The 26,101-nt window shown below is 36.5% G+C and overlaps 1 protein-coding gene across 4 annotated transcripts in view; it reads right to left on the reverse strand.

Moving 5' to 3' along the window:
• Window positions 1-26,101, reverse strand: part of MINDY3 (MINDY lysine 48 deubiquitinase 3) — a 95,837-nt gene that overhangs the window by 63,617 nt on the left and 6,119 nt on the right. For 2 of the 4 annotated variants that reach the window (XM_043563435.1, XM_043563434.1), the window contains exons 2-8: window positions 20,083-20,162; window positions 16,388-16,448; window positions 14,520-14,696; window positions 11,187-11,238; window positions 10,197-10,311; window positions 7,496-7,569; window positions 6,541-6,620 (exon numbers count right to left, since the gene is read on the reverse strand). In XM_043563435.1, the coding sequence (XP_043419370.1) occupies window positions 6,541-6,620; window positions 7,496-7,569; window positions 10,197-10,311; window positions 11,187-11,238; window positions 14,520-14,696; window positions 16,388-16,448; window positions 20,083-20,162 (639 nt within the window). Of the gene's footprint in view, window positions 1-6,540; window positions 6,621-7,495; window positions 7,570-10,196; window positions 10,312-11,186; window positions 11,239-14,519; window positions 14,697-16,387; window positions 16,449-20,082; window positions 20,163-26,101 lie in introns of those variants that run through there. The other 2 variants (XM_043563436.1, XM_043563437.1) reach the window with 2 other exon arrangements.

Below are 26,101 nucleotides of genomic sequence, written 5' to 3' on the forward strand. Positions count from 1 at the left end.
GAGGCTATCAACTATCAGTAAGATGACATAATATTAAAGATGGATGGTTCTGAGAGGTGGCCAGGATGCAGAAAAACAGGAACTCCCCTACAATATTAGAAGCAAAGTGGACACATTAGCAGTTAGTAAAGCAGACTGTACAAGGTAACTTGGCATTATCTATCAGTTTAACAGGTGTTCTTCTAAGATTAAGTATATGAGTTATCATATTACCTAGGATTTTAACCCTGGGTATATAACAAAGAAAAAAGAAAAACGTATAGCCACACAAAAACTTGTACATAAATGCTCCTAACCACATTATTCAGGACAGCCAAGTGGAAACAAGCTGGGTGTCCATCAATCGATAGATGAATACATAAAATATGGCCTATCCACACAATGGAATATTATTCACCAATAAAAAGGAATGAATAGCTGGTATATGGCCAAAACATGGATGAAACTTGAAAACATGCCAAGTGAAAGAAGCCAGTCACAGATGATCAGATACTGTAGAATTCTATTTTTAATTTTTTAAATGTTTATTTTTTGAAATAGAGACAGAGCATGAGAGGGGTAGGGGCCGAGAGAGAGGGAGACACTGAATCCAAAGCAGACTCCAGGCTCCGAGCTGTCAGCACAGAGGTCGATGTGGGGCTCGAACTCATGAACTGCGAGATCATGACCTGAGCCAAAGTCGGACATTTAACAGAATGAGCCACCCAGGAGCCCCTATAGGTTATTCTATTTATAAGAAATCCCCAGTTTCAGCAAATTTGTGGACAGAAAATAAATTAAAGGAGGCCTGCAGCTGAGTGGCGAAGGGATTATGGGGACTGACTGCAAAAGATAAAAGGGTTCTTTTTGGGCTGATAAAAATGTTCTAAAATTGATGTGGTGATGGCTGAATAACTCTAAGAACATATGAAAAACCATGGAACTGGACAAACAGTATCACATGGGGCGCCTGGATGGCTCAGTTGGTTAAGCATCGAACCCTTGATTTTGGCTCAAAACCCTTGGTTCCTGAGATGGAGCCCTGCATTGGGCTCTGCAGACAGAGAGGAGCCTGCTTGGAATTCTCAATCTCTCTCTGCCCCTCCCCTGCTCACGCTCATGCATGCTCTTTCAAAACAAATAAATATTAAAAAAAAAAAAATAGTACCACAGGTATGTGAATTCTATCTTGATAAAGCTATTGCTAACAAAAATTAAGATGCCTAATTTTTAGCACACATTCTACTTTTAGAAATCCTATAGGAACAGGATTGTACAGAAAGATTTATATACAAAACTGTTCACTGCAGTATTTCTTTATAACAGCCACAAATGACAACAATATACACGTTGATCATAAACTAAAGCAAAAGACAAACTGGCAAAAATGTTTATTATATGTTACATAATATAGGACAGATCAAGCATTGATATCCTCAATAAATAAAGGCAAAAAAACTGCCCTATTTATCTTTCAGTGAGCCTTCCTGGCCTTTCCTGGATAATACAGAATACTCATTTTCTCATCAACTGCTGGATTGATGATTACTGTGGGGAAAAAAGCCTATCAGCTTTACTGGTTGGACCCACTCTAAATCCCTCTATGTAAACTCATCCCTACTCTTACTGCTGACTCCACACTTAAAAATTTCTCCCATCATCCGTTTTTTTTATTCCTTCTTAAAGCAGTGGATTCAAACCCTTTCTCTCCTTTATATACCTCTAACTTTACACCCTGTCCACTCATTCTCAGCAGACTTCAAAATCTCAAAAATTCTCCCAATTTAAATCTTTAACACCTCAAATGCCTTCTTCTTTTCTTAGCACATTCTTTCTTTCTGCTTTAGAAGAACTGTGTATCATTCCAATGTTACTGTTGTCCCTGACCCCATTTACTTTGATTAAAGGTGGTTCCCTTTCCTGGGCCAATGAACAACTTAAGTGACTTCCATTCCTTAAAACAAGACCTAAATGCACCATCTCTCCAGATGGGAATCAATTCCTCTCTTTTCCTCTTTCGCCAGCAAAACTACCTTGCTTATGCTGCTAAAATATGTACTCCCTATGATCTGGTTTCTAGCTCGATAGCTCTTTAAGTTTTTTTTTCAATGTTTACTTATTTTTTGAGAGCGAGAGACAGAGAGAGAATGAGAGGGGGAGGGGCAGAGGGAGAAGGGGACAGAGGATCCGAAGCAGGCTCTGCACTGACAGCAAAGCGCTTGATGCGGGGCTCAAATCTACAAACCATGAGATCGTGACCTGAGCCGAAGGCATACGCAGTTAAGACTGAGCCACCCAGGCACCCCCTCAATTGCTCTTTTAAAAGCAAAGACCTAGCTAATTGCTCAATTCATAGCCTGGTCTTAGTCCTCATTCTCCTTGAATGAGAAATATAGCATGTGGCTCATTCACTAACTCTGTATCATGGACAAGAATCTTTGGATTAAGGGCACCAGGGTGGCTCAGTCAGTTAAGCGTCCGACTTGGGCTCAGGTCATGATCTCATGTTTCTCACATTGGGATCTGTGCTGACAGCTCAGAGCGTGGAGCCTGCTTCAGATTCTGTATCTCCCTCTCTCTCTCTCTCCCTGCCCTTCCCCCACTCACGTTCTGTCTCGGTCAAAACAAAATAAATAAATGTTAAAAACATTTATTAAAAAAAGAAAATCTTTGGATTAAATTCTCAAAATCTGTTTCTTTCAATAAATGAGGCAAATAATTACCTCTCAGGGTATGAATGTAACAAGATGAACTCCTACCACATCATCTTATATACTTATTATCGCACTGAAGATTCTGTTAAACGTAGTTTAAGAGGTGGTTTATCGTAATGATTATGTAAACTGGTTACATGGAATCAGACTACTGTCATTCAAATCTCAGCTCTGCTAGTGTGAAACGAAGCAAGATTCTTGACCACTCTATGCCATAGTTTCCTGTACTCTATGATCTTCATAGAACGCTTACAAGAATGAAGTCATTAAGTACTAAGCACGGTTAAATAAACGTTCCCCACTGCTGCTTAATAAGCATTTAATTATCGATAGCTATACCTGCTCTTCAAAGAAAGTCAAATACTTGAGGCCAGAGATTTTTTCTGACACCAAAATACACCAAGTGACTTTCAAGTCAATTGGCCATGATGTTCCTTCATGTGTTCATTTCTTCAAGAAGCTTTATTTGAAAACCTACCGGTCCTTTGTACATTACCCTCACACATCTAATCAGTTGGATGCTGTGGGTTCTACGTTCCTATAGTCTCTGTCACGGAGGCGCAGGGTTACGGCAGAAGGTGATACGGTGGAATGCGCACAGGCTGTGGATGTGGTCAGAAGCACTTGATGCCTCTGCTGTTTGACGTTGGGCAAGTTACTAAATTATCTAAGGTTCAATTTTTGTATCTTTCCATCAAAGTTAAGAAAACACATATCTAAAACCTACTGCTTAGCACAAAGCACACAAATACTAGTTGCTCTTTTTTTCTTCCTTCCAAATGCCTTCAATGACTCTTTTCCTAACGCTTGCCAACTAAAATGTCAACTTCTTAGTATCAAGAACCCTGAGGTCTTCCTCAGCCCCACGTTTACGATCATTCCCCATACTGGTCTCTCTCACAGGTGCCGTGCTCTCCTCCAGTGGTCCTCAAATGTGGCTGCACATCAGAATGATTCTGGGGTAATTTTAAAAGTACCATGTCCCATCTCTACCATGAAGAATCTCTAATTTATTTATTTACTCTTGGCGGGGGCCTGGGCACTGACTTATTTTTAAGTTCCTCAAGTGGTAATGTGTGGTCAGGATTAAGAACCCGGGGTCTCCTCAGTGTTGTCTGCCTCCCAGGCCCCAAACACAACCTGCTATTTTCCTCAAAATGCCCTCTGGCTCATTCCAGCTGCCACCATGAAAATGTTACCTCCTACTTAAAGGCTCCCTGTTTAACATGGTAGGAAAAGTTCTCTCCCTCCTCTGAAGCTGTGCCACAGTTTCTTTCAACATGCTTCATTTCACACCGCATTATAGTCATTTACATGCACGTTCTTGTTTCCCCAAACTAGGTGTGTGTGCTTTTGAGGGAAGGCTGAGTTCTCCTCGTGGGCCAGTTAAGGCATTTTAGAAATTTGATCTTAATTGTCACAACATCTCTTTGAGGAGGGCATTAAACCTCCATATTTTATAACCAAGGAAACAGAAGCTAGAAGTAAAGTAGCTTGCCTAAGGATTTTAAAACTAGTAACTTACAATTTTTCTTCATATATTACCTATATTGCAACTTTCTTGCAGGTTGTCACATCAGAAAAACGTCCAATAAATGCTGAATAATGTATAGATTTTTAAGTTTGGTCACTGAAAACAGATTAAGTCAGTACTGCTAACAATTAAGGGAAAATGAAAAAAATATGACCTATGTTCCTTTCCAAGATAATTACTTCAAAGTCATTGCTTGGTTTTGATACTTAAACTATACTGAAAAAAATTCAGAGCAAAACAATAGTTTGGGAAACTACTATTTCAAGAAACAGAAAACAATGAATTTGTACACATCAAGAACCAAAAGTTGTGTAAGTGACTAATATTCTATAAAGAAAGTAATGAATTTACGGCAAGAAAAAAAGCCTATGGGAGGGTAGGGGAGGAAAGGCCTAGGGAGACAGAAAGCAAAGTCTGGCTCTGGGAGTAGGAGGGGCGCAGGAGAATTTGCAGAAGGAGAGAGGAGGACCAAGATAACCAGTATCAAGAGCCAGAGGAACACACCCGGGTCCAGGCGACAGAGTTATGCGCCCCAGCCCAGTAGGGGCACCGAGGACAGGGGCTGCGAGGCGGAGACCCCTCAACCAAAGGGGAGCAGGAACCTTCCTTCTCTGATCATCTGAGATGATGGAAGATACTTCAGGCCCCGGAAACCGCAGGGGGAAGGGAAAAAGAGGGGTGTGGAGAAGTCATGTGGGTGAGTGCATATTACTCAAGAAAGAATGACATACTTTTAACTGGCAGGATTAAATGCCTTCAGTGTTGAATCAGAAGGGCCGGTTCAAGAACAGGACAGGCTCACTTACAAACAACAGAGCAAGGTAACCCGTGCAGTTTGTTCATAAATTTTTTGTCCTTTACCAGAAATCAGCAAGACTAGGTTCTCATTCTAACTAAATATTAAATGAATAATTTCACAATCTTTTTTTTTAAGAGAGAGGGGGCAAGTGAGTGAGGGGCAGGGAGAGGGACAGAGAGAGAAAGAGAGAGAGAGAGAGAGAGAGGCGGGACTCACTCGGGGTTTGTGTTTTACCCAAAGAGGGCTCAGGCTCACCCGATGCGGGGTTCATCCTCACCCAATGTGGGGCTCGAACTCACAAACTGAGATCATGACCTGAGCCGAAATCATATGTGTAACAGCTGGGCCACCAAGGCATCCTAATTTTGCAATATTTTATACAATGTATGGAGGGAAGGTGGTTCTTATATTCCTTAAATGGTAAAACGAAGGGATGGATTGTGCGAATGTGCTTTTAAACTTGAAACTCTATAATCTTTACTAACATTGCCCATGTTAATATTGTATCCTTTCGTGTTTCTGTTAAATAACGATACCCTATTTCTAAAACTTAAGAAAAATTCAAATTTAAGAAAAAGGTTCGTTCATTTAAATGGGAGTAAAAAGCAAAATATTTGCTTCTGTCATTTGGTGACAGTTTCATCTCATTATAGAAAAAAGAAAGAAATTTTTCTCAATCATAATATTTGCTTCTATCATTTGGTGACAGTTTGATCCCACGATAGAAGAAAGAAATAAAATTCCCTGTATAGAAACTACAGAAGCTTCCTGTCCCATGCTACATACTCCAAAAAGAGGTACATAGCAGTTAATATAAGTTGAAAAAGGAAATAAGTGAATTTAGAATGACTCAGTAATCAGCTGAAAGGAATTTTACTCAGAATTATTTATCAGCTCTTAACTGGATGCACTGGACAATAATGTGGCTTCACTTAAACGTCCCTGGGAACATATAAAGCTACAGCAGAGGAAAAAGTGAGACCAGAAATGGAGGTGTGGTGGATGCGGCGGTGGTTTAAAATTCTCAGGTAACATTACATCTACCCAGCATTTTAAAGGAAATTATGGACATTACATGTAATACAGGAAAAACCATTACCCTCACAAAATTGCAATACTTGTAATTCTCCTCAATTTTACGAAAATCCAATAGTGTCTGAGGCTTATAGATACCACTGGATAAATATGTACCAGATTTATAGATAATAAGAGATTTATTACTTTTCTAATGAAGTGAGTCTTACAATCCCAATTTTATACTAGAAAATACTTAAAGGCTTGAGAAGTAATTTGACTGAAGTCTTACACTTGGAATTTGAATGCAGGTGTGTCTGTCTCCAAACTCCATACTCTTTAAGTGACAGTGCCTTGAAAACAGGTAAGGAGTCTTATATATAAAGCACTTATCTTACCTCTAAGTAATGCAGAGCCATTAAATACATGAATAACAATCAACTGTACTCTAGTGAAACAGCAGTCATAAAAGAGATCAACACAGCAAAAAATATACTTACTCATTCCTGAGCATTCTCTATCACCATCCCATACATTAGAAACAGCATGTCCAGTCAGTAGGAGGTTAATTAAACTTTGGCTATTAATAAAAATTTAAAAGTAATTAAAATATGAATAAACTAGTTTTCAAATCAAATGATCCCTATGGTAAGGCATAAAGTAATGACTACTTACATTACATTATGTCGGCTAAGAAACAAAGTTAGAGAAAACCTTACATTTTTATTTTATACACTCAACTGAACAACAGCTTTGCTAAATGTATCACTACGTGTATCACCACATGGGTATCTATTGCGCTATACATTCAACTACACTTAACTTTATCCAACACGTCACCTTTTAGTGGACAAAAAAAGATGACACTAATAATTTGCTTGATATTTATAATACTCTATAAATATAAATATAATTATTATTTTTTGTTTGATGGCTGATTTAATTTTAACCTCTGAGGCAAAGATCTAAAGAGAAAGACTTATGTAATACAGTGGGTTAACTATCATTGTTTCATTGATTTTAGTAGAAATATTAAGAACTCGGGTGTGTGTTGGGGGAGGATGTTTCAGAGAAAAATAAGGAGAAAATATTTCCCCCAAACAGAAAAGCATTTACAAATAGTTAAAGATACACTTATTTCTAAGTAAATTTCATCCATTAAAAAATTTCATAAGTGAAACATACAGCAGAATTTGTTAAAACACCCCTGTTGTCATCTTAAAAGAAAATTTTTGCCATAATAGATGCAATGCATACATAAACCTGAAGTGGAAAATAACATTTCATATATAAAGCAAACAATGCATAAAGTACAAGGTTGCTCAAGTTTCTATACTTTATGCTGTCAACACTGACAGACAAAATTATCTGACTCAGGAGCGTTTTATCTTAAAGTCAAGTTCCTAAAAACCTAAGTCCGTGTAGGTAGGGAGATAACAGATTTTAGTTAATTACCTGCCATGTCCATATACAGGATCTATCAAAGGTTCATTTGAATCTTCAATTTCATTTTTTATGTTTTCAATGCCCTAAAGGAATCAAGAAATTCATTGGCTTATTTTAAAAACTAAAATTGAATATTACGGTAATTTAAAAACTGATCATTTTTTTACTATAAAAGAATAAAGCACAATTATTTAAGTAACTTTTCTCCCCCAAAGTTACTCAGATTTGATGTGGGGTGGGGGAGGGGGGGCATTTGAGATGCTAATGGTAAGAAGTAGCTCCTCCAAGAATATCTTTTCTTTCCTGGGCTGTATATCAAGAGTGCTGACGGACTCATGGGTAACAGATCTCATGTCAGCATGATGAGAGATAATGTTTAAGTTTCAGGAGGAAGGAGGAGAAAATTATTTAATCCAAAAGTTAATATTCACTTAATTCCAGGCTAAATAATACACCCGCTAAGGCATCTGATGTGTTTGCTTGGGCCATTTAAAAAACATAGGAAATTTAAATATACAAAAGGTGTAACTGGCATAAAAGAAAATAGAATTCTGATTTTGCATTCTCACAAACATCAGTAATTTAAATGTACTGACAAAATACAATGTAAAACTAGGAGGGCAGGAATTTTCTTATTTTCTTAAAAACCAATTTTCTGATATTTTTTGATTCCTCACAAGGGCATCCAGATCGTCAAAGGTCTGGATAAGTCCAAGACCTGGGCATTTTAACCTCATCAACTTGGAAAAGGCCAAGATAAACGGCCCTTCATTGTGCTACTCACCTAACTCTAACCACTGGTTCTATCAAATTACAGGCTATTTCTAAGGATTAAAGACATTCATCAACGATCCAAATACTGAATGACGGCCTAAATATTGTAGGAGAATACAAACAAGTATGAGGTCTTACACTTGCTTCCTTTTAAACAACATGCAGCAGCCCATGATAAAGCCAAAATGAGTACTATGAACAAGTGACATCATCACTGGTGAGGGAGGGGACATCATTTCGAAGACCAGCACAAAGAAGGACAATTAGACATGATGGATTATTGGCTGTAGAGGGCAAGAGACGGAGGGGGGTATCAAAAGTTTTGAGTATAAAACACCGGGGAAATAATGAACAGTCAAAGCTCAACTCCTACGAGCCCAGGCATCTTAGGTGCCACCCTCACGGCCACTCGGCACATCTCACCAACTACGAGATACTTTTGGTTCTTTCTCTTAAACATGCTCCTCAGATGTTTTTAAATTTCCAAATTTAGAACATGCTTCTCAACATGCTCCTTGTCTTTTCCATTTCCACAGTCACTGCTCTAGCTTACGTTCGGCTATTCAGTGCCCACTTTTCTCACCTTCCTGACTCCAGCCTTCTACGCCATATACAGACTCTCTCCACACAACTCTTAGCTCCAGTTAAGGAATCTTATCAACAAAAAGATCCTGTTATTCCTGTATTCAAAATTTTTGTTCTAATTTTGGCCAGATGAAATCACAATTATTTTTTGCACGGAACATACAAGGGCCTTCACATTCTGAGCTTTTTTTATATAGATGCGCCGTCTCATCGTCCACAGTTGCCTTTCTGGTGTATAATATGCTGCAAGCTACGCTGAACTCCTTATAGTTCTCTGGGTGTCATACCCTGAACCCATATGCCTTTACTTGCTGTTTCCATGGCTTAGAAAATCTTCCCACAGCTTTTCCATCTAGAAAACTTTTCCTTATCCATCAAGACCCTATAACCACCACATGGTCCCTACCATATAAAATCTGTCCTTGAATTTACTGAAACAGAACCCCCAAACTCAGACATTGTCTGAGACATTTCTATTTTCCCCCCGTGCCTTGTACATGTAACAAATAAACACCAAAAACCACTGCCATAATGGAATTATTAAAAGTGTCAATTTATTTTTACAGTACTGAAGAGGAACCATTAAAAAAAATGTGTCTCTTATTATAATTCCAGTCCCTAGCATAGAGTCAATGCCCAATAAACATCTGTCCAATGAAAGAAATCTGCTATCAGACATGGTAAATCTAGCAGGATACTCAACTAACGTGGTGCTGGAGACAGGAGATTGGCACTTGGGGAAAAAAGTCAGGATAGGATGTATATACACTGGAATTAACCACATAAAGTAAGTTGAGAAAATAAAATGCCCATAAAAGAAAAAGGATGTCTACTGACAAGGACCGAAAATTTTTAGAATATAAAAATGTAGAGGGGGAGAGAAAAGAGCAGGAGATAACAGGTAAAGAAGAAAATGAAGCTATCAAAAAAAAAAGGGGGGTAGGCCTCATGAAAGAGTACAAAAAGAGAACTAGCACCGTGATTTATCTGTAAGTTAGGAGAGGGACTAAGGGTCAGAAAGAGCTTCTAGAAGGCAGGAAGGGGTCAAATGCCAGATACTAGGATGAAAGAAAACAAAATTCAGAACTGAGTCCATTTCATAATTAGAAAATTATTGATTACCCCTGTACCAAAGAAGATCGGGGTAAAAATAAGTATCAAAGTGCGTAGGTACTAAGTGAGTGGTGAAGACAGAGAACTTGATAATTAGTAGCATAAGAGATTTTTACTCAGATTTAGAAAAAGTATTGATTTACAAACAGTATCAAGAGTAAAATTACTCATCACAGCAGGAGAAACAGTCCTAAACTCAAACTAATAAAAGCCAGAAGAGGTAACTTCTTAAACAAACCTTTGTCAGTAATACAGAATACAAAAAAAGCAATACTCCAAATTTGTTTCCCCACATTGAATACTGGTCCAGGACAGCATCCTTTAATTCAGGTAAACTTCTGAATGATCTTTTTCTGGGGGGAAAAAAGAATTAAGTATTAGTACTATGATGAGAACGAGGACATTCACAAACGGGAAAATTTTTAAATCGCCTTATACATTAAACTGTGAACATACAAATGAGATTTCTGTAAGTGCCTCAAATTTTCAAATACGTATTTAGCCATAAAAGCAAAAGCTATTGCTGACAAACGTCCCTAAATATATACCATTAAAAAGAATGCCTATGTGGCAAGGAAACGCTTCATCACCTGGGTGACCTATCTGGCATCAATAAATTCCACAATAATTATACATATTTAAAGAATGGAGTGGCCCTCTCTAAAAGGCGTTCAAGAAAAAAAAAAACTTGACTCTGTAAAGGCTGAAGATGATTTAATAAATATCTCAATACCAAAGATAAGGTGAACATTTGTGGCCTCTTTTAAGAGAAATTAATGTCATATTGCAAATGCCACCAGTAATTCTACCAATGCGGCCATCCTTACCTTTCACATTAACACGTTTAATGCTCTAATGAAAATACGAGCACTTTTAACAAAAATCCTAGAAGGAATCTGGCAAATAAGAAATAATAATTCAAATATTCATCCTATTAGAAATCTTTGCATTCATTCAGGTCAGAGAAACATTAAGCTACAATGATTTTTTTTTTTTTCATTCTAACGATGGAGAAGATTTTCACATTACGAAAAGGTATATTTTGGTAGTTAGCTAATTTAGGAATCAGAGTAATTTAAGTAAACTCTTATAACTTATTATTTCAAAAACACTGGTAACAAACGAATCCTCAAGTATACAAATCTAAGTACCTTTCCATGGTATGAACAGACTTAAAATGGCAATGTGTCCACAAGGTAAGTATTTTAAATGTTCCAATGTTACTTACTGAATTAATGCATGAAATCGCTCAAAGCCAAGCTCTTCGACAGCCAAGGCAGCTATACATAAAAGACACTTTTCAGCACTCCACATGGCAAATAAATGACACAAGATACACACAGCAGGCTGTAAATACTTTCAAGCAATCAAAAATTTCCCTGTTTCCTTACTCCCTTAAAATTCTCAGTTTATTTTCAACTTTACTGTAACACAAATTTATATTTCAACTTCTTAGTTACCATGATTCTAACTAAAATGGATATGATACTGAGGATGTGGAAGGGGGATTAAATAATAAACCTTTACTTTCGATTCAGTTACACTAATATAGTTTATAATATCTGAAAAATTACTGACAGAGTGCTTCACACATCACTGGAATGTGTCCTGCACTTTTAAATATTCAATTCATAGATCCAAGAAAAAGAGCTAATCTTCCTCCTTCATAATATCTTTAGGTTAAATGTTTAATTGTTAAACAAATGTTATAAAAAGGCATAGCACTTTGAAACTACACAGGTTCAAAGACAACTTTAAGTTTGTTTCCTCGTTTACTTGTACAACTGTTGAGAAGTTTTCAGTAACTTATTTAGATTATGATTATTATTAACACAGCACAATTATAAATTAAAAAAAAAACCAAAGCAAATAAAAGACAGCATTTAAATCCAAGGTCATGCCTCTGCAGCACTTTAAGTGTCAGGCCCCTCTCCAAAAGCGCTACGGGTGTTACGTCATTGAATCCTCTAACAACCCTGTTTTCCCCATTTCACAGAAAAGGAACTGAGGCACAAAGAAGGAGCCTCCCTGGAGCAAAATGTAACTAACAACAGAGCTGAGATCTGAATCAAGCCAGTCTTGGCTCCCTCTACAAAGATACTCTCTTTAAAAATTTCATTACATGAATCAAAACGCCTACTCTATCACAATGCACAATTTCACAAAAATTTTATACAGCAAATATTAGTACTTTTAAATATTAATTCTTACTAGAGAATGAGAGAAATGGATTTATTAGGAGTTCAAAATTAGGATTTTTGATTTATAATTTAAAATGTCTCATGAGGCCATCCTTTCAAAATCATTTTAATTTTCAAATGTTTCCAACAGTTTTTTAAAATCTTCACAAGTCCAAATAGGTTAATTTCAGTGATTTTTTTTTGATTTGTGGGGGAAACAAACTGAAATTGAACCTGAGCATTCACTACTGCAAACAAGTGTACGTTACCAAAAGCCAAAACTACACACACCACACAAGCCAATGAAATTAATGTTTGTGCAGAATGTAATATTGACAAGAGGGAAAACAGTTCACATGTAAAATCTCAGGATAAAACAAAAATTCGGCCTAATCTTTTCCAAATTGTACTAACTGTTCTGCAGTGCTTGATCACTTAAATAATTTTACTGGATATACACTATGAAAGTAGACATAAAGATAGTAATTTAGAGAAAAGAGGCAAGCAAAATAAAAAGCTTAGCAGGCAGGATGGTGGAAAAATATAAAACACAAGAAAAAGAACATAGCTGGGAATAAAGGAAAGAACAGGTAAAACAGATTGTTATATGAAATATAAACTTTAAGTTTTTTTGCATTTGTCAACATCTATGGCAAATTCTCAAATTTTCAGTTAAAAAAACTTGTCATATTTTTACAGTACTAAAAACAGATTTAACACAAGGTTTTATTTCAAGTCCACTCTTAAAATGAAGCAAGGGAAATTGGAAAACTACTAAAATATGTTTTTTGAAGAGGAATTAAATCTAATATGCCCACCTAGTTACTGAAGTACCAAAGTTAATACGTTATGAGGCTATTTAACCTAGAGCAATTTAACCTGTAACTACAGAAATGTACAGTATATCCCATAGAAAGCACATCGCATACCCCTAAAATACTAACAAGAAACGTTACAAGAAAAGACCTTAGCTGTTTTCTTGCATATTAATATACAGATTGGCTTTAAGCAGATATTCTCTAAAACAACTTTTAATTAGTTCAACTATTCCTCTGTCAAAATTTTAATGTCCTAAATACAACTATTAAACATGCTTCCATGCAACCCAGTAAAGCCTGGAAAATAGCTTAAAACCAATCTTAAGATTTTTTTACTATCGTCCTTGTGAACATTTTCTACTTGTTTTCTTCTACGGTCATCATCAATTCAAAAAGTATGTTGAATTCTTTTTGAAAGGCTAAGTTTGAAAGAACTGAACAGGAAAAGTCATTCAACGGTTCAAATTTTTAAAAACTGTTCCTGGCAAATGTCCTACTGTTAGAATTTGCAACTGTGACTGCAAAAGTAGGAGAAAGAAGATGCTGACACATCAGAGTCATTTCAGCCCATGGAGACAATAGTCCCTGAGGGATCATCCTACATGGAAATGAAGATGTACATCACAAGTAATCAAAATTTACTCTCTATAAATCACGTTTATAATTTCTTTAAAAACAGTTTCTGCAGAGATGATAGTTATTGGAATGCATCATAGGAAGAAAAAGTCACTTATTCAATATAAACATGTGGAGCTACCAATTATCAAAAGTCACATACTAGCAAGAGAATTCCTGAAAAGAAAAACAGAAAAGCAATTCTTTATTTAGCTTCAGTACTATCAGAAGTTTCCACTTTACTAGTTCATTCTGGCAGTTTTAAGGTCAATTAAATAAGAATTTTCAAAGGCTAAAATCCACAGGGTACATATTTTTATGAATAAGAATAGCTATTATTTAAAGAGAAATCTTCAATAATGAAAAACTTAAATGAAGGAATAATTAAAACCCTTACTTAAAACTACCATAAAATAATGTGTATAGACTATATCGAGTAATATCCAAAAAGTTCAGGAGGAAAAGAAACAATATGTAACAAAGAACAATGTCCCCACCTTTGCTCTAAGAAACAACTAAAGGTATTTAAGAAATTTTCTGATGTCCCTAAAACCCCTTTTTTTTCCATTACCAAAAAAACCCCACAATGCTAAGGCATCTAAAACTAAAGTATGTAGGATTATGTTCCTTAAATTTTCTAAATGACAGTTCTAAAGCTCAAAATTTCATCAAGCAGACATTAACTAAAACGTTCTTAAAAAGTTTAAGAGATGCATTTCCTTTCTTTTCTCCAAAAGTGACAACAAGGGAAACAGGCCCCATTGCCCTCTGGTAGCTCAAAGAATTGAAAGGGAAATGAAAAATACTAAGGCTCCTGAATTAAGCAGGGACTAAAAACGAGATGTGTTAGGAGATTTTACACCTTTTTTTTTTCCTTCAAAAACTTCAACAATTTTACTAAAACAAAGGTACAAGAAACTCGTTCGGGAAGTAAAAAATAGATCTTACCAGAATGCTCCACTTGGCAACTAGATTCTGCAGGACTCCCAGAAATGCCCGCAGTCTGCTCCTCAGTTGTCTTTCCTCTTAACCAGGAAACCAGGCAGAATGCTCCAGAGTTGTCACAACAGGCACTTTCTAAAATATCACATAAGGTATGACAAAGGAGTTCCTTCCGCTCTTCCTCTAAAAATAACCAAAGTACCAGTTATGATGGTTTTCTTTGAATAGAAGAAAAAAAATCCTGTCATGGGTAACAACAGTAAGAATGTTTTAATTTAATAATGAAAACCAACCATTTTAAGTGGATGGAAGATTCCTCCCCCAGCATAAATAGTCTTACATTTTGGAACAGCAATGTGCTTGAGGGCTAAAGTGTCATTACTATTAAATATTGCCATTAATTAGAAAAAGAATCCTGGGGAGAACTAAACCTTAGGAGAGAGAAGTTCCCTGCACTAACCCGATACTGATCGCTCCCCTTCCTTGGGCTGTGAAGGGAGCAGTGAAGCCGTGAGGGTCCCTCTACTGCAGAACCAGGCACAATGTGAGGGCCTGTTGAAACTTCCAGTTTTTTCCTCATTTCTGAATTAGTCTAATGTCTTTGATCTCCTTGTCCCACAGGGGTAAGGCTTAGGAGATAACACACCATCAGCACACACAATACCAAATTCATTACATTAGCAGACGCCATCATGGTCATGTTGTATAACATAGAGGCTCCCGATGCCATATTGCAGTGATTGGAGCATTAGACTCTTATAGACAGGAGCACAAATGTTCAATTTCTTCCGGAACCTTAGCCACCTCCTCTTTTCAAGCAGTATCACTCCCCAAAAGTAGTGCTGTTCCTGAAACTTTCAGGAACAGCAGGGGGAGATGGGTATACGAGCTATGCAAAATTTTATACTATGGGAAGATTTCTATTTCTAATAGACTAGTAGTTCTTTAAAGGAGGAACTATGTCATTCACTTTCTAACCACCACCATCTTTACGTTTATGACAATGCTATATATTTTATCAATGTGCATATATTTCTGTACAAGAAATACTTCAAATTTTACCAGTAAAGCAGTGATGTTAATATTAAATAGTATCTCTTGGTTTCTTCTCTACAATTTATTTTGCATTTCAGCTAGTAAATAATAAAAAAAAAATACATGGGGGGGCACTTTAACTCTTAAATTCAGTAGATTCTATGGGTATAGTTTGGAATGAAACTGTTCTGCCCTTATACACAAAACTAGGATTATATAATATATCCTACATTCTTCAGAAGTTACTGTGAGGTTCACATAAGAGTGTTCACGTATTAAAGGGAAGACGGTAAACCGTCAAGCAGAATGCAAACGTTTTATTATTATCAGCTAGCACCATACAGCTCTCTGACCTAATCATACTGCAGAAGCTATGACAGCTTCATCTGCGATTTAATTCGGTTCTTTGCAGTATCTGCATTGTGTGAGACACTATACTAAAAGCTGCGGGAATGCAAAGATAACTCTGAGTTCCTCCTCAGAGCTAAGTGAGATAAAACAAACACAAATGACTATCCCTTACAGGGTGCTATCATTTAACAGTTGAGAGAAAGGCACCACTTTTTAGCGAGAGGCCAAGGGTTTATTTTCCCTTAGGTCTATTATCCTGTCTTATGCCTCTCAGGTAACCCAAATTTGGGAATATACACATTAAAATTTGAGGTCACTGTTCATGAAATTTTCTGAAACACTGAAAAAATAAAACTCAGGAAAAAAATACTCCATTTATAGTTTTTTTAAGATAAATGGTTTCAGTTCAAGTACTGCCAATGGAAGCTGCATAGATCATCTCTAAATTAGAAGGTGATGGAAAAGTTTATAGAAAGCCACTATCATACCTGGGCAATCCCTCCAAGAAGACTTCTCAGAAGAAAACAGGAGCTTCTTCAAAAGAAAGGCCTTTATACAATTAAAGCAATAATTATTAGAATCCATTATAAACAAGCCTTATTCTTTTTTTTTAATGGGAAAAAAAACCTAATGTATATCTCCTTTATGGTCTACTGAACAGTGTTATAAAATTTTCAGATAGTTTCCCTTCACATTCAACAGTAATTGAGCATACTATTCAGAATATACCACTATAAACTTGATTCTAGATCCCTACAATTCTTCTTTCATAATATGTACTTTCCGGCAAATAGAACAACTGACTCAAAATAACAGACACATAACTGGAAAATTAAAGAAACTTACTGCTCATTCACAAAGTAAAGACCCCAGAAACAGGAACAAGTCTACATTTCTCTTAGACACCTTGGGGAGAAAGATGTCACAACACAAAACTGGTTCTGCTCTATTAGTTCTGATTTGTGATATGAGAATATCACTACAAGACTTATCATTTTAAGGAGTTCCTAACTTCCTGGTTTAACTCAAAAAGCTTTAAGAGTCAAAAGAAAAAAAACAAATTGATCTCTGACCTTTTCTTAAGTGAGCTGACTCTGTTACACTGATGACTTGATAGAAAGAAGATCAGTGTAGTGTTTCCTTCTCAAAGTGTAGTTCAAGGACCATTTCCATCCCAGTCACCTGACCTGTTTACTTAAAATGAAGACCCTTAGGCTCCACCTATTGGATCTGAATCTCCAGGGGGCAGATCCAAGAAAAAGGTTACTTGGACGCTTCTCACTTACTGTTTGAAAGTGGTAGTGTATTGGTAAGAGGACTGCTTTTAGTCAGACACATCTGGGTCTGAATCCTGGTTCCACTACTTTACTAAAAATAATAATAGCATAAACTTTAAAAGGCTGCAGTGAGGATTATATAGAATAATCTATGTAATACACTTAGCACAGTACCTGGCACCTAATAAGTGATCATTTGAAAGTATTTTAACAAAAAATGAAGTAATATTCTGCAGTATCTTAAAGAAGTAAAATCTAAAACTACTACAATCAAGTGTTTCTGACTTTTTCCCAAAACGGCAACAACCATAAAATGGAGGACTATAACTACATTACAAAAGTTGGGAAAAGTGAGGTGGGATACCCACTGTTTTACCACTGATGTGATCACTGTCAGTATTTTGATATACTTCCTTCCAGTCTTTCTTTCATAACTGTCTTAATTTTTATTACAAGTGAGAAGCATAATGGGTATGTGATATTTCCCATTTTTCTGTTTTCCAACAGGATTCCTAACTATAATTCTTAATCACTACATATCTATCGAGCTGTCGAAATTTACTCAAACATTACTTCATGTTTAAACATTATTGTACACTAGCCTTATAATTGTTTACTACTGTAAATATAAAAACTTCTTATTGAATACAATCTTTTCCATATTAAGGATTATTTCTTTAAGAAAGATGCACAGAAGTGCAAGGATTTCATCAAAAAATATGCATTCTTATACTTCTGGTTCTAATGTAAATTTCCCTCCCTGAATCAAAGTACAAATGTACCACATAGCAATATGAGTGTGCCAGCACCATCCTACCCTTCTAGGCCCTGGTAATTATTTTATATTTAAAAATTAGGAAGAGTCAGCAATAGAATCTAGTTGTAGTTTTCTTTGTACTTTTTTGGATTCCTAGTGAGGTTGAACGTCCTGATTCTTTGGTTATCCATCATCAGTCTACCTGTTATGCCTGCACACACATCATTTCACCACTGGAGCCTGAGTGGTTTTCTAACTGATTTGTACACATTCTTTGTAGAAGAAAGACAATATCCACTTATTGCTAATATTCGTTGCAAATCTTTTTTGGTCCAAATCTTTTCCATCTTCCTCTTGGTGTTGGCAATACATTAGTTTTTCTGTGGTTCAGTATTATGTCAAGAACATATTTAGTATATGGAATCAGATGATCTAACTTTATTTTCCCCCTCAAACTGGCAACCAGTCTTATCAGTGACATTTACTAAATTTCATTTTATTCTACCAGTGATTTGTAGTTCCTTCTTTATCACGGTATGTGATAAATTCTTGGTAAACTGCTATCTATAACATGGTCTACTCCTGTATTAGCCATCTGGTTCCACAATAAGCCTATTCTGGCAACAGGACCATGTTCTAATTTTTATAGTTTAAAGAAGTTTTACTATCTAGACTTGCTCATTTCCCTTCATTAGGCTAAATGGTTTAGTTTCGACTTTTACACTAAAAGTATTTTAAAAACCCAAAATTCTTCATGATTGACAAGATTTATGTGACTATGAAACTAAATTATGACCTCAAAGATACAGGATTTGAACACTACAATTATCCCTTGCAGAAACAGCTATCATTATGGAAATATACTGAATTTTATAAAACAGGAAACTCCTGTGGTACACCTTACACTTAACTACATTCGTAGACTTTTAGTAAAAACCCTGGGTGCTAATATGGCCCAGGAGGCCCTGGGTTAATAATCTAATTTAAATACAGACAAGCAATCTTCAAATTCAGATGGTAAGATTTTGCTAGCAACCAAAATCTGTCCCCAGCATAACGGCATGATAACTCCAATACTAATTCACAGTTAAATTTTATTCTTTATATTCAGTAACTCCCAGACAATGTTCAAACATTCAAATTTTTCTTAATTTTTAAATAATTTTACTAATGCAAACAAAATCAATTTTAGCCCTTAAAGAAATAAAATAATGACTTATAAAGGGTATAATTTGGAATCAGTCATGAAAGGATTTTTTCCTCCTTCAGAGAAATAAATTTTTAATTTAATAATATGAAGTATAAGGCTTGAGAGACCAGTTTACTTCACAGCTAACAGTTCAGGAATGTGTTCCTTATGTCCAATGAAAAAATATCACATTAAATATGTACTTTCAAAATGTGCTGATTAAAAAACAGAATAAATTCCAGTTTCTTTTATAATAGTTGTGAAGTTACACTGCTGGTCAGACATTGTAAGTATTATAGTAAACCAAAAATTCAATTAGTGGTTTTAAAAATGTAATGATTGTAGCAAACTGGCCCTTGAAATTCAAACAATAGAACATATCAAGATTCAAAATCGTATATATATATTCAGATTAACACTACCTTGTGCAAAGAAAAACCTTTTTTTTTTAATTTTGGAAATTCTGTTTGAAGTCTGTTATTACTAATTTTATTTTAAAAGCTGAAGCCATAGCCTAAAATTGTAAAGACAACTTATTTTTAAAATGTATACAGTTTTAGAGCATAAAAATATTCACTCGTCAACTTTTTAGGAAAATCACTTCTACAGAAAGAACAAATGAAAATAATATATTGCTATGATGCAGCTATCCCTAGTATAAAATGCTATTACTCAACAGGATCATTGTATTAGAAAGATGTCACTATCATTAATTCCTAATTTTCTGAAGGTCAGGGAACACCTATTCTGGTTTTTTTGATGTAAGATTGTCAAAAGGCTATTGTTGCATAACCTGCTGATGTTCTGAACTCATTTTTATTCTGGATATTCATAGCACAAGAATAAAAAGTTAAGAGATAACTGATCATGTCTCGTGACACAGATATTAGAAAACAAAAAATTAAGTATGAAACGTTTGAACATGTCCCTCTAAGGAGTCGGTAAAGTAGTCTATGTTACCTGAACAGGTGCAATAACAGCACAGGGGCCACCTTCAAACTGTTCTAATGCAGATCCCTCTGATTCACTAAACACAAACCCTAAAAATGAAAGCAAGTAGCAAAGATTAAAAATGTAATTCAAACAGCAGCCCAAAGAATTTTTAATGTACTTTGCTTTGAGAAAGACCACTTATTACAAAAGCAAAATATCTCCAAGTTAGGCACAGTGGTTCTTAACTTTTTGGGGTATCAAGGGATCCTTTGAAAAAAGATACAGAGCCTATGTTCCCACCCCTGTGCCACACACACGCACACACACATTTTGCCCCAGGGAACCCTCTCAGTAGAATAAAGGAATAAAGTGTGGACCTCAGTAAAAGACCACTAAATTAAGTCATTTACTTGAAGAAAGACTAGATACACTATCTACTGAATTCAAACAATTTTTAGGACCTTTCTGTACAGAATCTTTTTCATTCCAATCTTTGAATCACATTCTATAAGCTAAAAATTAAATGGCATCATAGACAGTGTATGTGTCCACACTAGGTCTATCTCAATTTCAGTGCTATCCAACCAAGACTGACTGGGAACAACTAGTACAAGTTCATTACAGAGAGCACAGGGCCTGAAGTATGGAGGATTGTATTTGTATCACCTTCAGGAAATCATTTTGCCTCTGTAGGTCTCTGTGTACTTATCTTTAAAATGATTGTTTCCAATTCCAACATGCTAAGAATGTGTAAGGTTTCACCTGTAGTTCAGTCATTCATCCAACAAACATTTGATGAACGTTAAGATACTATACCAAGCATCTAGGATGTATGCATGAATGACAAAGTCCCCGGTCTGGAGGAGCCTACAGTACAGGTGAATACGGACATAGGAGCAAATAAATAATAAAGAATAAGTGAATGTTACAACAGAAGTATGAAGATAGCATTGTGGATATAGAGAGGAATGATTTACATGCCTGAGTCAAGTTATAACAGGTGACTTTGAAGCTGATCTTGAATAGGAATTTGCAAGACACAAGGGTGGAGAATGACTCTGAGGTAAAGAAAACACCTTTATTAAAGGACAAAGGTTTGATAAGAGCAGGGCAAGTTTATGGGTCAGGGGGAAATTTAGTGTAGCTTAAAGGTAGTATGGGGGTAGGTAAGGGAGATGGTAAATGGGAGGAGGGAAATCTGACAAGAGGTTAATACTGGGAAGGGCCAGACCATGACAAGTACTGATTAAATATGATCATACTGGATTTCTGTTTCTTTTTAAAAAGAATAGAATGGGGATAAGACTGTTTCAACAGCCATACAGAGATGGTGTTGACCTAATAAAACTGACATTAGTATGGACAGGAGGAACTATATCTAAACAGTATTTCCAAGGTAAAAGTTAAGATTTGATGTGTATGTGCAAGTGTGACAAAGACATTAGAACAGATGCTGAAGTTTCTAGCTTGAGACATGAGGTGATAGCAAGTGAGATTAGAAATACTGTCGAGGATCCCATTCCATCCACCTCCTCTCTTCGAACCTTTCAATCCCTCTTTCAAACAGTACTTAAACCTGGATCTCACATATTTAAAAACAAAAAAATCCTCCTTAAGAGTCCACCAAAAGCTCCTTATTTACTCGAGTTGAAAACTTCTAGCGACACAAAAACTGGCACACAGATGTTTACGGTTCCTTTGTTCGTAACTGCTAATGGAAGCAACCAAGCTGTCCTTCAGTAAGTGAATGGGTGGCTAAATGAACTGTGATACATCCAGACAACAAAGTATTTGTTGTATTTTATAATTTAGGGCACTGAAAACACTATGAAACCATAATAATGGATAAAAGTCATTATATGTTTGTCCAAACCCAAAGAATGTACAACATCAAGAGTGATCTGTAAACTATGGACCATGGATGACAATGATATGCCAGTGTAGGTTTGTCAACTAGAACAAATATTCTACTGTGGTTGGGGGTAATGATAATAGGGAGGCTATGCATGTTGTGGGAGCAGGAGGTATATGAAAAATCTCTGTAGCTTCCCCATTTTGCTGTAACACTGCTCTAAAAAAGTGAAGTCTTGGGGCACCTGGGTGGCTCAGTTGGTTAAGCATCTGACCCTCGCTCAGGTCATGATCTTACAGTTTTGAGTCTGAGCCCCATATCGGGCTCTGTGCTGACAGCTCAAAGGTTGAAGCCTGCTTTGGATTCTGTGTCCCAATCTCTCTGCCCGTCCCCGACTCATGCTCCGTCTCTGTCTCTCAAAAGTAAATAAACGTTAAAAAAAGTTTTTAAAAAGTCCAAATTTAAAAAATTCATTGGACCAGTAAAAAAAAACAAATCCACCAAAAACTCCAATCACCACCCTCTCCAAGCCCACCCAGTTGTCTATGTGCACTGTCTCACTCTCTTTACCTCACAATTTATTCAACCCACACAAATTTGGTTTTCAACCTATGACTGCACCAAATTCATTCTCACCAAGTTCATCAATGACCGGTACAGGCTGTTCCTCGAGTCTCTTCTTATTTACTCCCGAGAGAATCATCTGAAATGCTCACCAACAACTTCTGAAAAAGCTTTGCCCCTTAGCTTTACTGGTCCAATTTTGTTCCAATTTTCCTTTTTTGTTTCTTCTCAGTCTCCTTGGTCAGTTCCTCTTAAATGGTAATGTTCCTCATGTCTTGGCGTTAGGAGCTCTATTTTTTTCATTCCAGACATCCTCCTTGGGTAATTCATCTACGCCCAAGATTTCCATTACTGGTAGTATTCAGGGAATTTTCAATTAGAGCCCGGATTAGAACTCCAGACATAAACAGAGTCTCATTTCCTTACCATGGTCCTGTCTGATCTGCTTTCCACCTGAATCTCCTCTCTCATCCTTTGCCACTCTTCCTCTCAGATTTCAGGCAGGCTGAGCTTCTTCCAGGTCCTCAAATATCCCTATTCTCTCCGGTTTCTTACCCTTTGAGCATACTGTTCCCTACACTGGAAACATTTGCTAACCCTTTCTCTGCCACTTGAAGGCAAGATTCTCTTGTTTCAAGGCCCCAAAACATGACTTCTATCTGTCCATTTCTATCCCATCTCGGTAGACCAGATCAAGCCATGATTGTCTCTCACCTCGAGGACTGTTAAGAGTTTCCAACTAGATGTCTCCACTCCTCCCCACCTGTCCTGCCTCCATCTTTATTTGTTCACCACAGACTTGCCACAGGAATATTTTAGATTTGGAAATCAGATTTTGTCCCAGCCTGCTTCAGTACATTTCAGGGGCAATTAGAATGAAATTCAAACTCCTTTTCCTGGCCTTATAAGACACCATGTTCTATTAAACCCACCTTCCCTCAGTTCACTCTCATTTTCATCATCCACAGTGATCTTACAACATGGCAACATCTTGACTTGAGACCTAGTGCTTGCTGTTTCTACTACATGCATGTCCCCTTCTCTCTTCATAAAGCTGAATCCTTCTCCTTCTTAAGGACTCATGTTGGTGTCGACTCCTCAGAGATACTCCCTGATACACCTATCTAAGTAGGTGTGTCTAACTATCTAAGATGGTAGGTCTCTCCTACCATCCTCCAAAACAACCAGTACTTTTCATAATCTGTGATTACGATATTATTGTTTACTTGTTTATTATTGGCCTTACACGTGTCTTGTGTGTTCTGTTGACCACTGTTTTCCTAGTATGTTATATAGTTAATGTTCCATAAATGCTTTTTGAACTGTTGCAAGGAAAGAAAATGGGGGAATTTGCTTCTAGGTATTCCAAGTTCGGTTTTGAGATAACCATTTGGCATTATTTAGAAGAGGGGGAAATATGGGTTTGGAGCTCAGGGCAGGGGTTAGGATTAAAGACAGCAATTTGAATTATCTTCAACACGGCAGTCACAGTAAATGAGAACATGTAAACAAAGACAATGGAGTTGGGAACATTAAAAAATAAGCAGAGGCTGAGTCAGCGAAGATGGACAAAAAGATTAGAAAGGTAAGAGAAAAACACATTGAAGTCCTCCAGGAAGCAAAGAGTAGTTACTTATTACAAATGCTGCTGAGAAAACACATAACATTCAAACAATGGATTAACCGCATCACTGGGAATACAAAAGAAATGTAGAGCACTGGAGAGAGTAACCAAATTTTAAAGGGTTGAGGTATGATTCAGAATACAAGGAGAAAGAGTAAATACAAACTATTTGTTAAACAAATGAAAAGGAAAAAGGATGATATCTTGAAGGGCAGCTGTTTAAAGAATCATTATTTATTATTATTTATATAGGCTGAAGGACAGGAGTTTAAAAACAGGAAAGGGGCGATTATATGGGAAAGAGGAAGTTTAAAGACACCAAGTCCTCAAAGAGCTATGGTGTGGGGGTGGCAAGACTGGATACAGAGAGGTCCTCAAAGTGTGGTCTACAGAACTTTGGAAAACTGAGACCCTTTCAGGGGATCTAGAAGAGGTTAAAATAATTCTCATAGTGGTACTAAGACATCATTTGCCCTTTATGCTGTGTTGACATTCACAGTGATGGTACAAAAGTAATGGTGGGTTTTACCGCTGGTGCCTCAGCACACATGAAGGCAGTGTGGTTAAGCTGTGCTAGCAGTCATCCTAGTAAACAAAACCACCCTCTTTGACACAGAAAAAGCCAGTTTAAACTTAAAGAATGCCCTTACTGATGCTAATTTTATTAAATCTTGACCTTGAATAAAATGTCCTTTTAAAAAATATTCTGCATGACAAAATGGAAACTAAAGCACCTCTGCTACATACCTTGATAATGACCGTTGTCTCAAGAAAAAGCACTTGTGTAATTTTCTGAATTGCAAGCTGGAACTGCTTTTTTTGTAAAGCACTGTTTTTATTTTGAAGAGCTATCGACAAACTATGATTATTCAGACCTGGGTATGTGGCAGACCTTTCTCAGAAGTGAGTGAAGGAAGCCTAATACTTCAAGGAAAATAACAGACTGTATTTTTGCCAGTGGTAAGTTTTCAGGCTTTCAAGCAGTAACTAAAATTTTTGGAAAACCTGCATGCACCACTGTGAACTTGACAGCATCTCAATTCTTAGAGATTTTTCTAATGAGATCAGAGGTCATAGTAATAAATATGACTTCTGATAATTGTATAATGAAATGTGTTAACATCTCTGTATAAACCAGTGGACCAGTAACTTCCAGATGACGGATGCATGCTGTTAGAAATGAATGCATGGGTAAAGATCCATTCAAAGTACAAGGCAAACCAATGGATTTCAATTTAAGAGAGTACAAAAAATTCATTGATGTGGCTTCTGATTCCAGATCACTAATAACCTGTAAGAAACTACCACTTGCCAAGTTTGGGTGTAGTACTAAAGAAAAATATCCTTGATTGTCTGAAAGGCCACTGTAACTCCTACCTTACCAGTCGCAGTCTTTGTGAGGCTGGGTTTCTGCATACACTTCCTAACAACATCCTAACACCCTGTAAAAGACTGAACAGAGAAGCAAATGCAAGGAGCCAGCAGTCTTCTAATGAGCCAGACATTCAAGATACTTACAGAAATGTAAAACGATGCCTCAGGTCTCATTAATTTTATTTTTCATATTGAAATCTTAATAACTTTTAAGATTATAATGGGGCCCTGAGTTAAAAAAACAAAAAACAAAAACTTGAGAGTCGCTGGCCTATGAGAAGAAGTGAATCTTGGCAGGCTTCTAAATTAACTGTTCAGGCAAAGAGGGAGAATAAGAGAGACTTTTAATTACTAAAAATTAAATTATTAAAACTTAAAATTTTAAGTTTAATTATTCACAATTACTGAATAAGAATGAGGGGAATCGGAGAGAACTGAGAAGCAGGTTAATTCTGACAGACATAACAAAAGCTGACAGGATAAAGAACTAAGAGAAATACTGAGGGCTCAGCTAATGTTTGATCGCTGCATTTGTATTGATGGTGACAACAATTTTCTCCATCAGTACACAGCAGCCTGGGAAAAACAGAACAGATGACAGGCTAAATGGAGGGGAGAAACAGGTGCGATGC

This window comes from Prionailurus bengalensis, chromosome B4 (assembly GCF_016509475.1).
Source record: "Prionailurus bengalensis isolate Pbe53 chromosome B4, Fcat_Pben_1.1_paternal_pri, whole genome shotgun sequence".
Classification (NCBI taxonomy): Eukaryota; Metazoa; Chordata; class Mammalia; order Carnivora; family Felidae; genus Prionailurus; species Prionailurus bengalensis.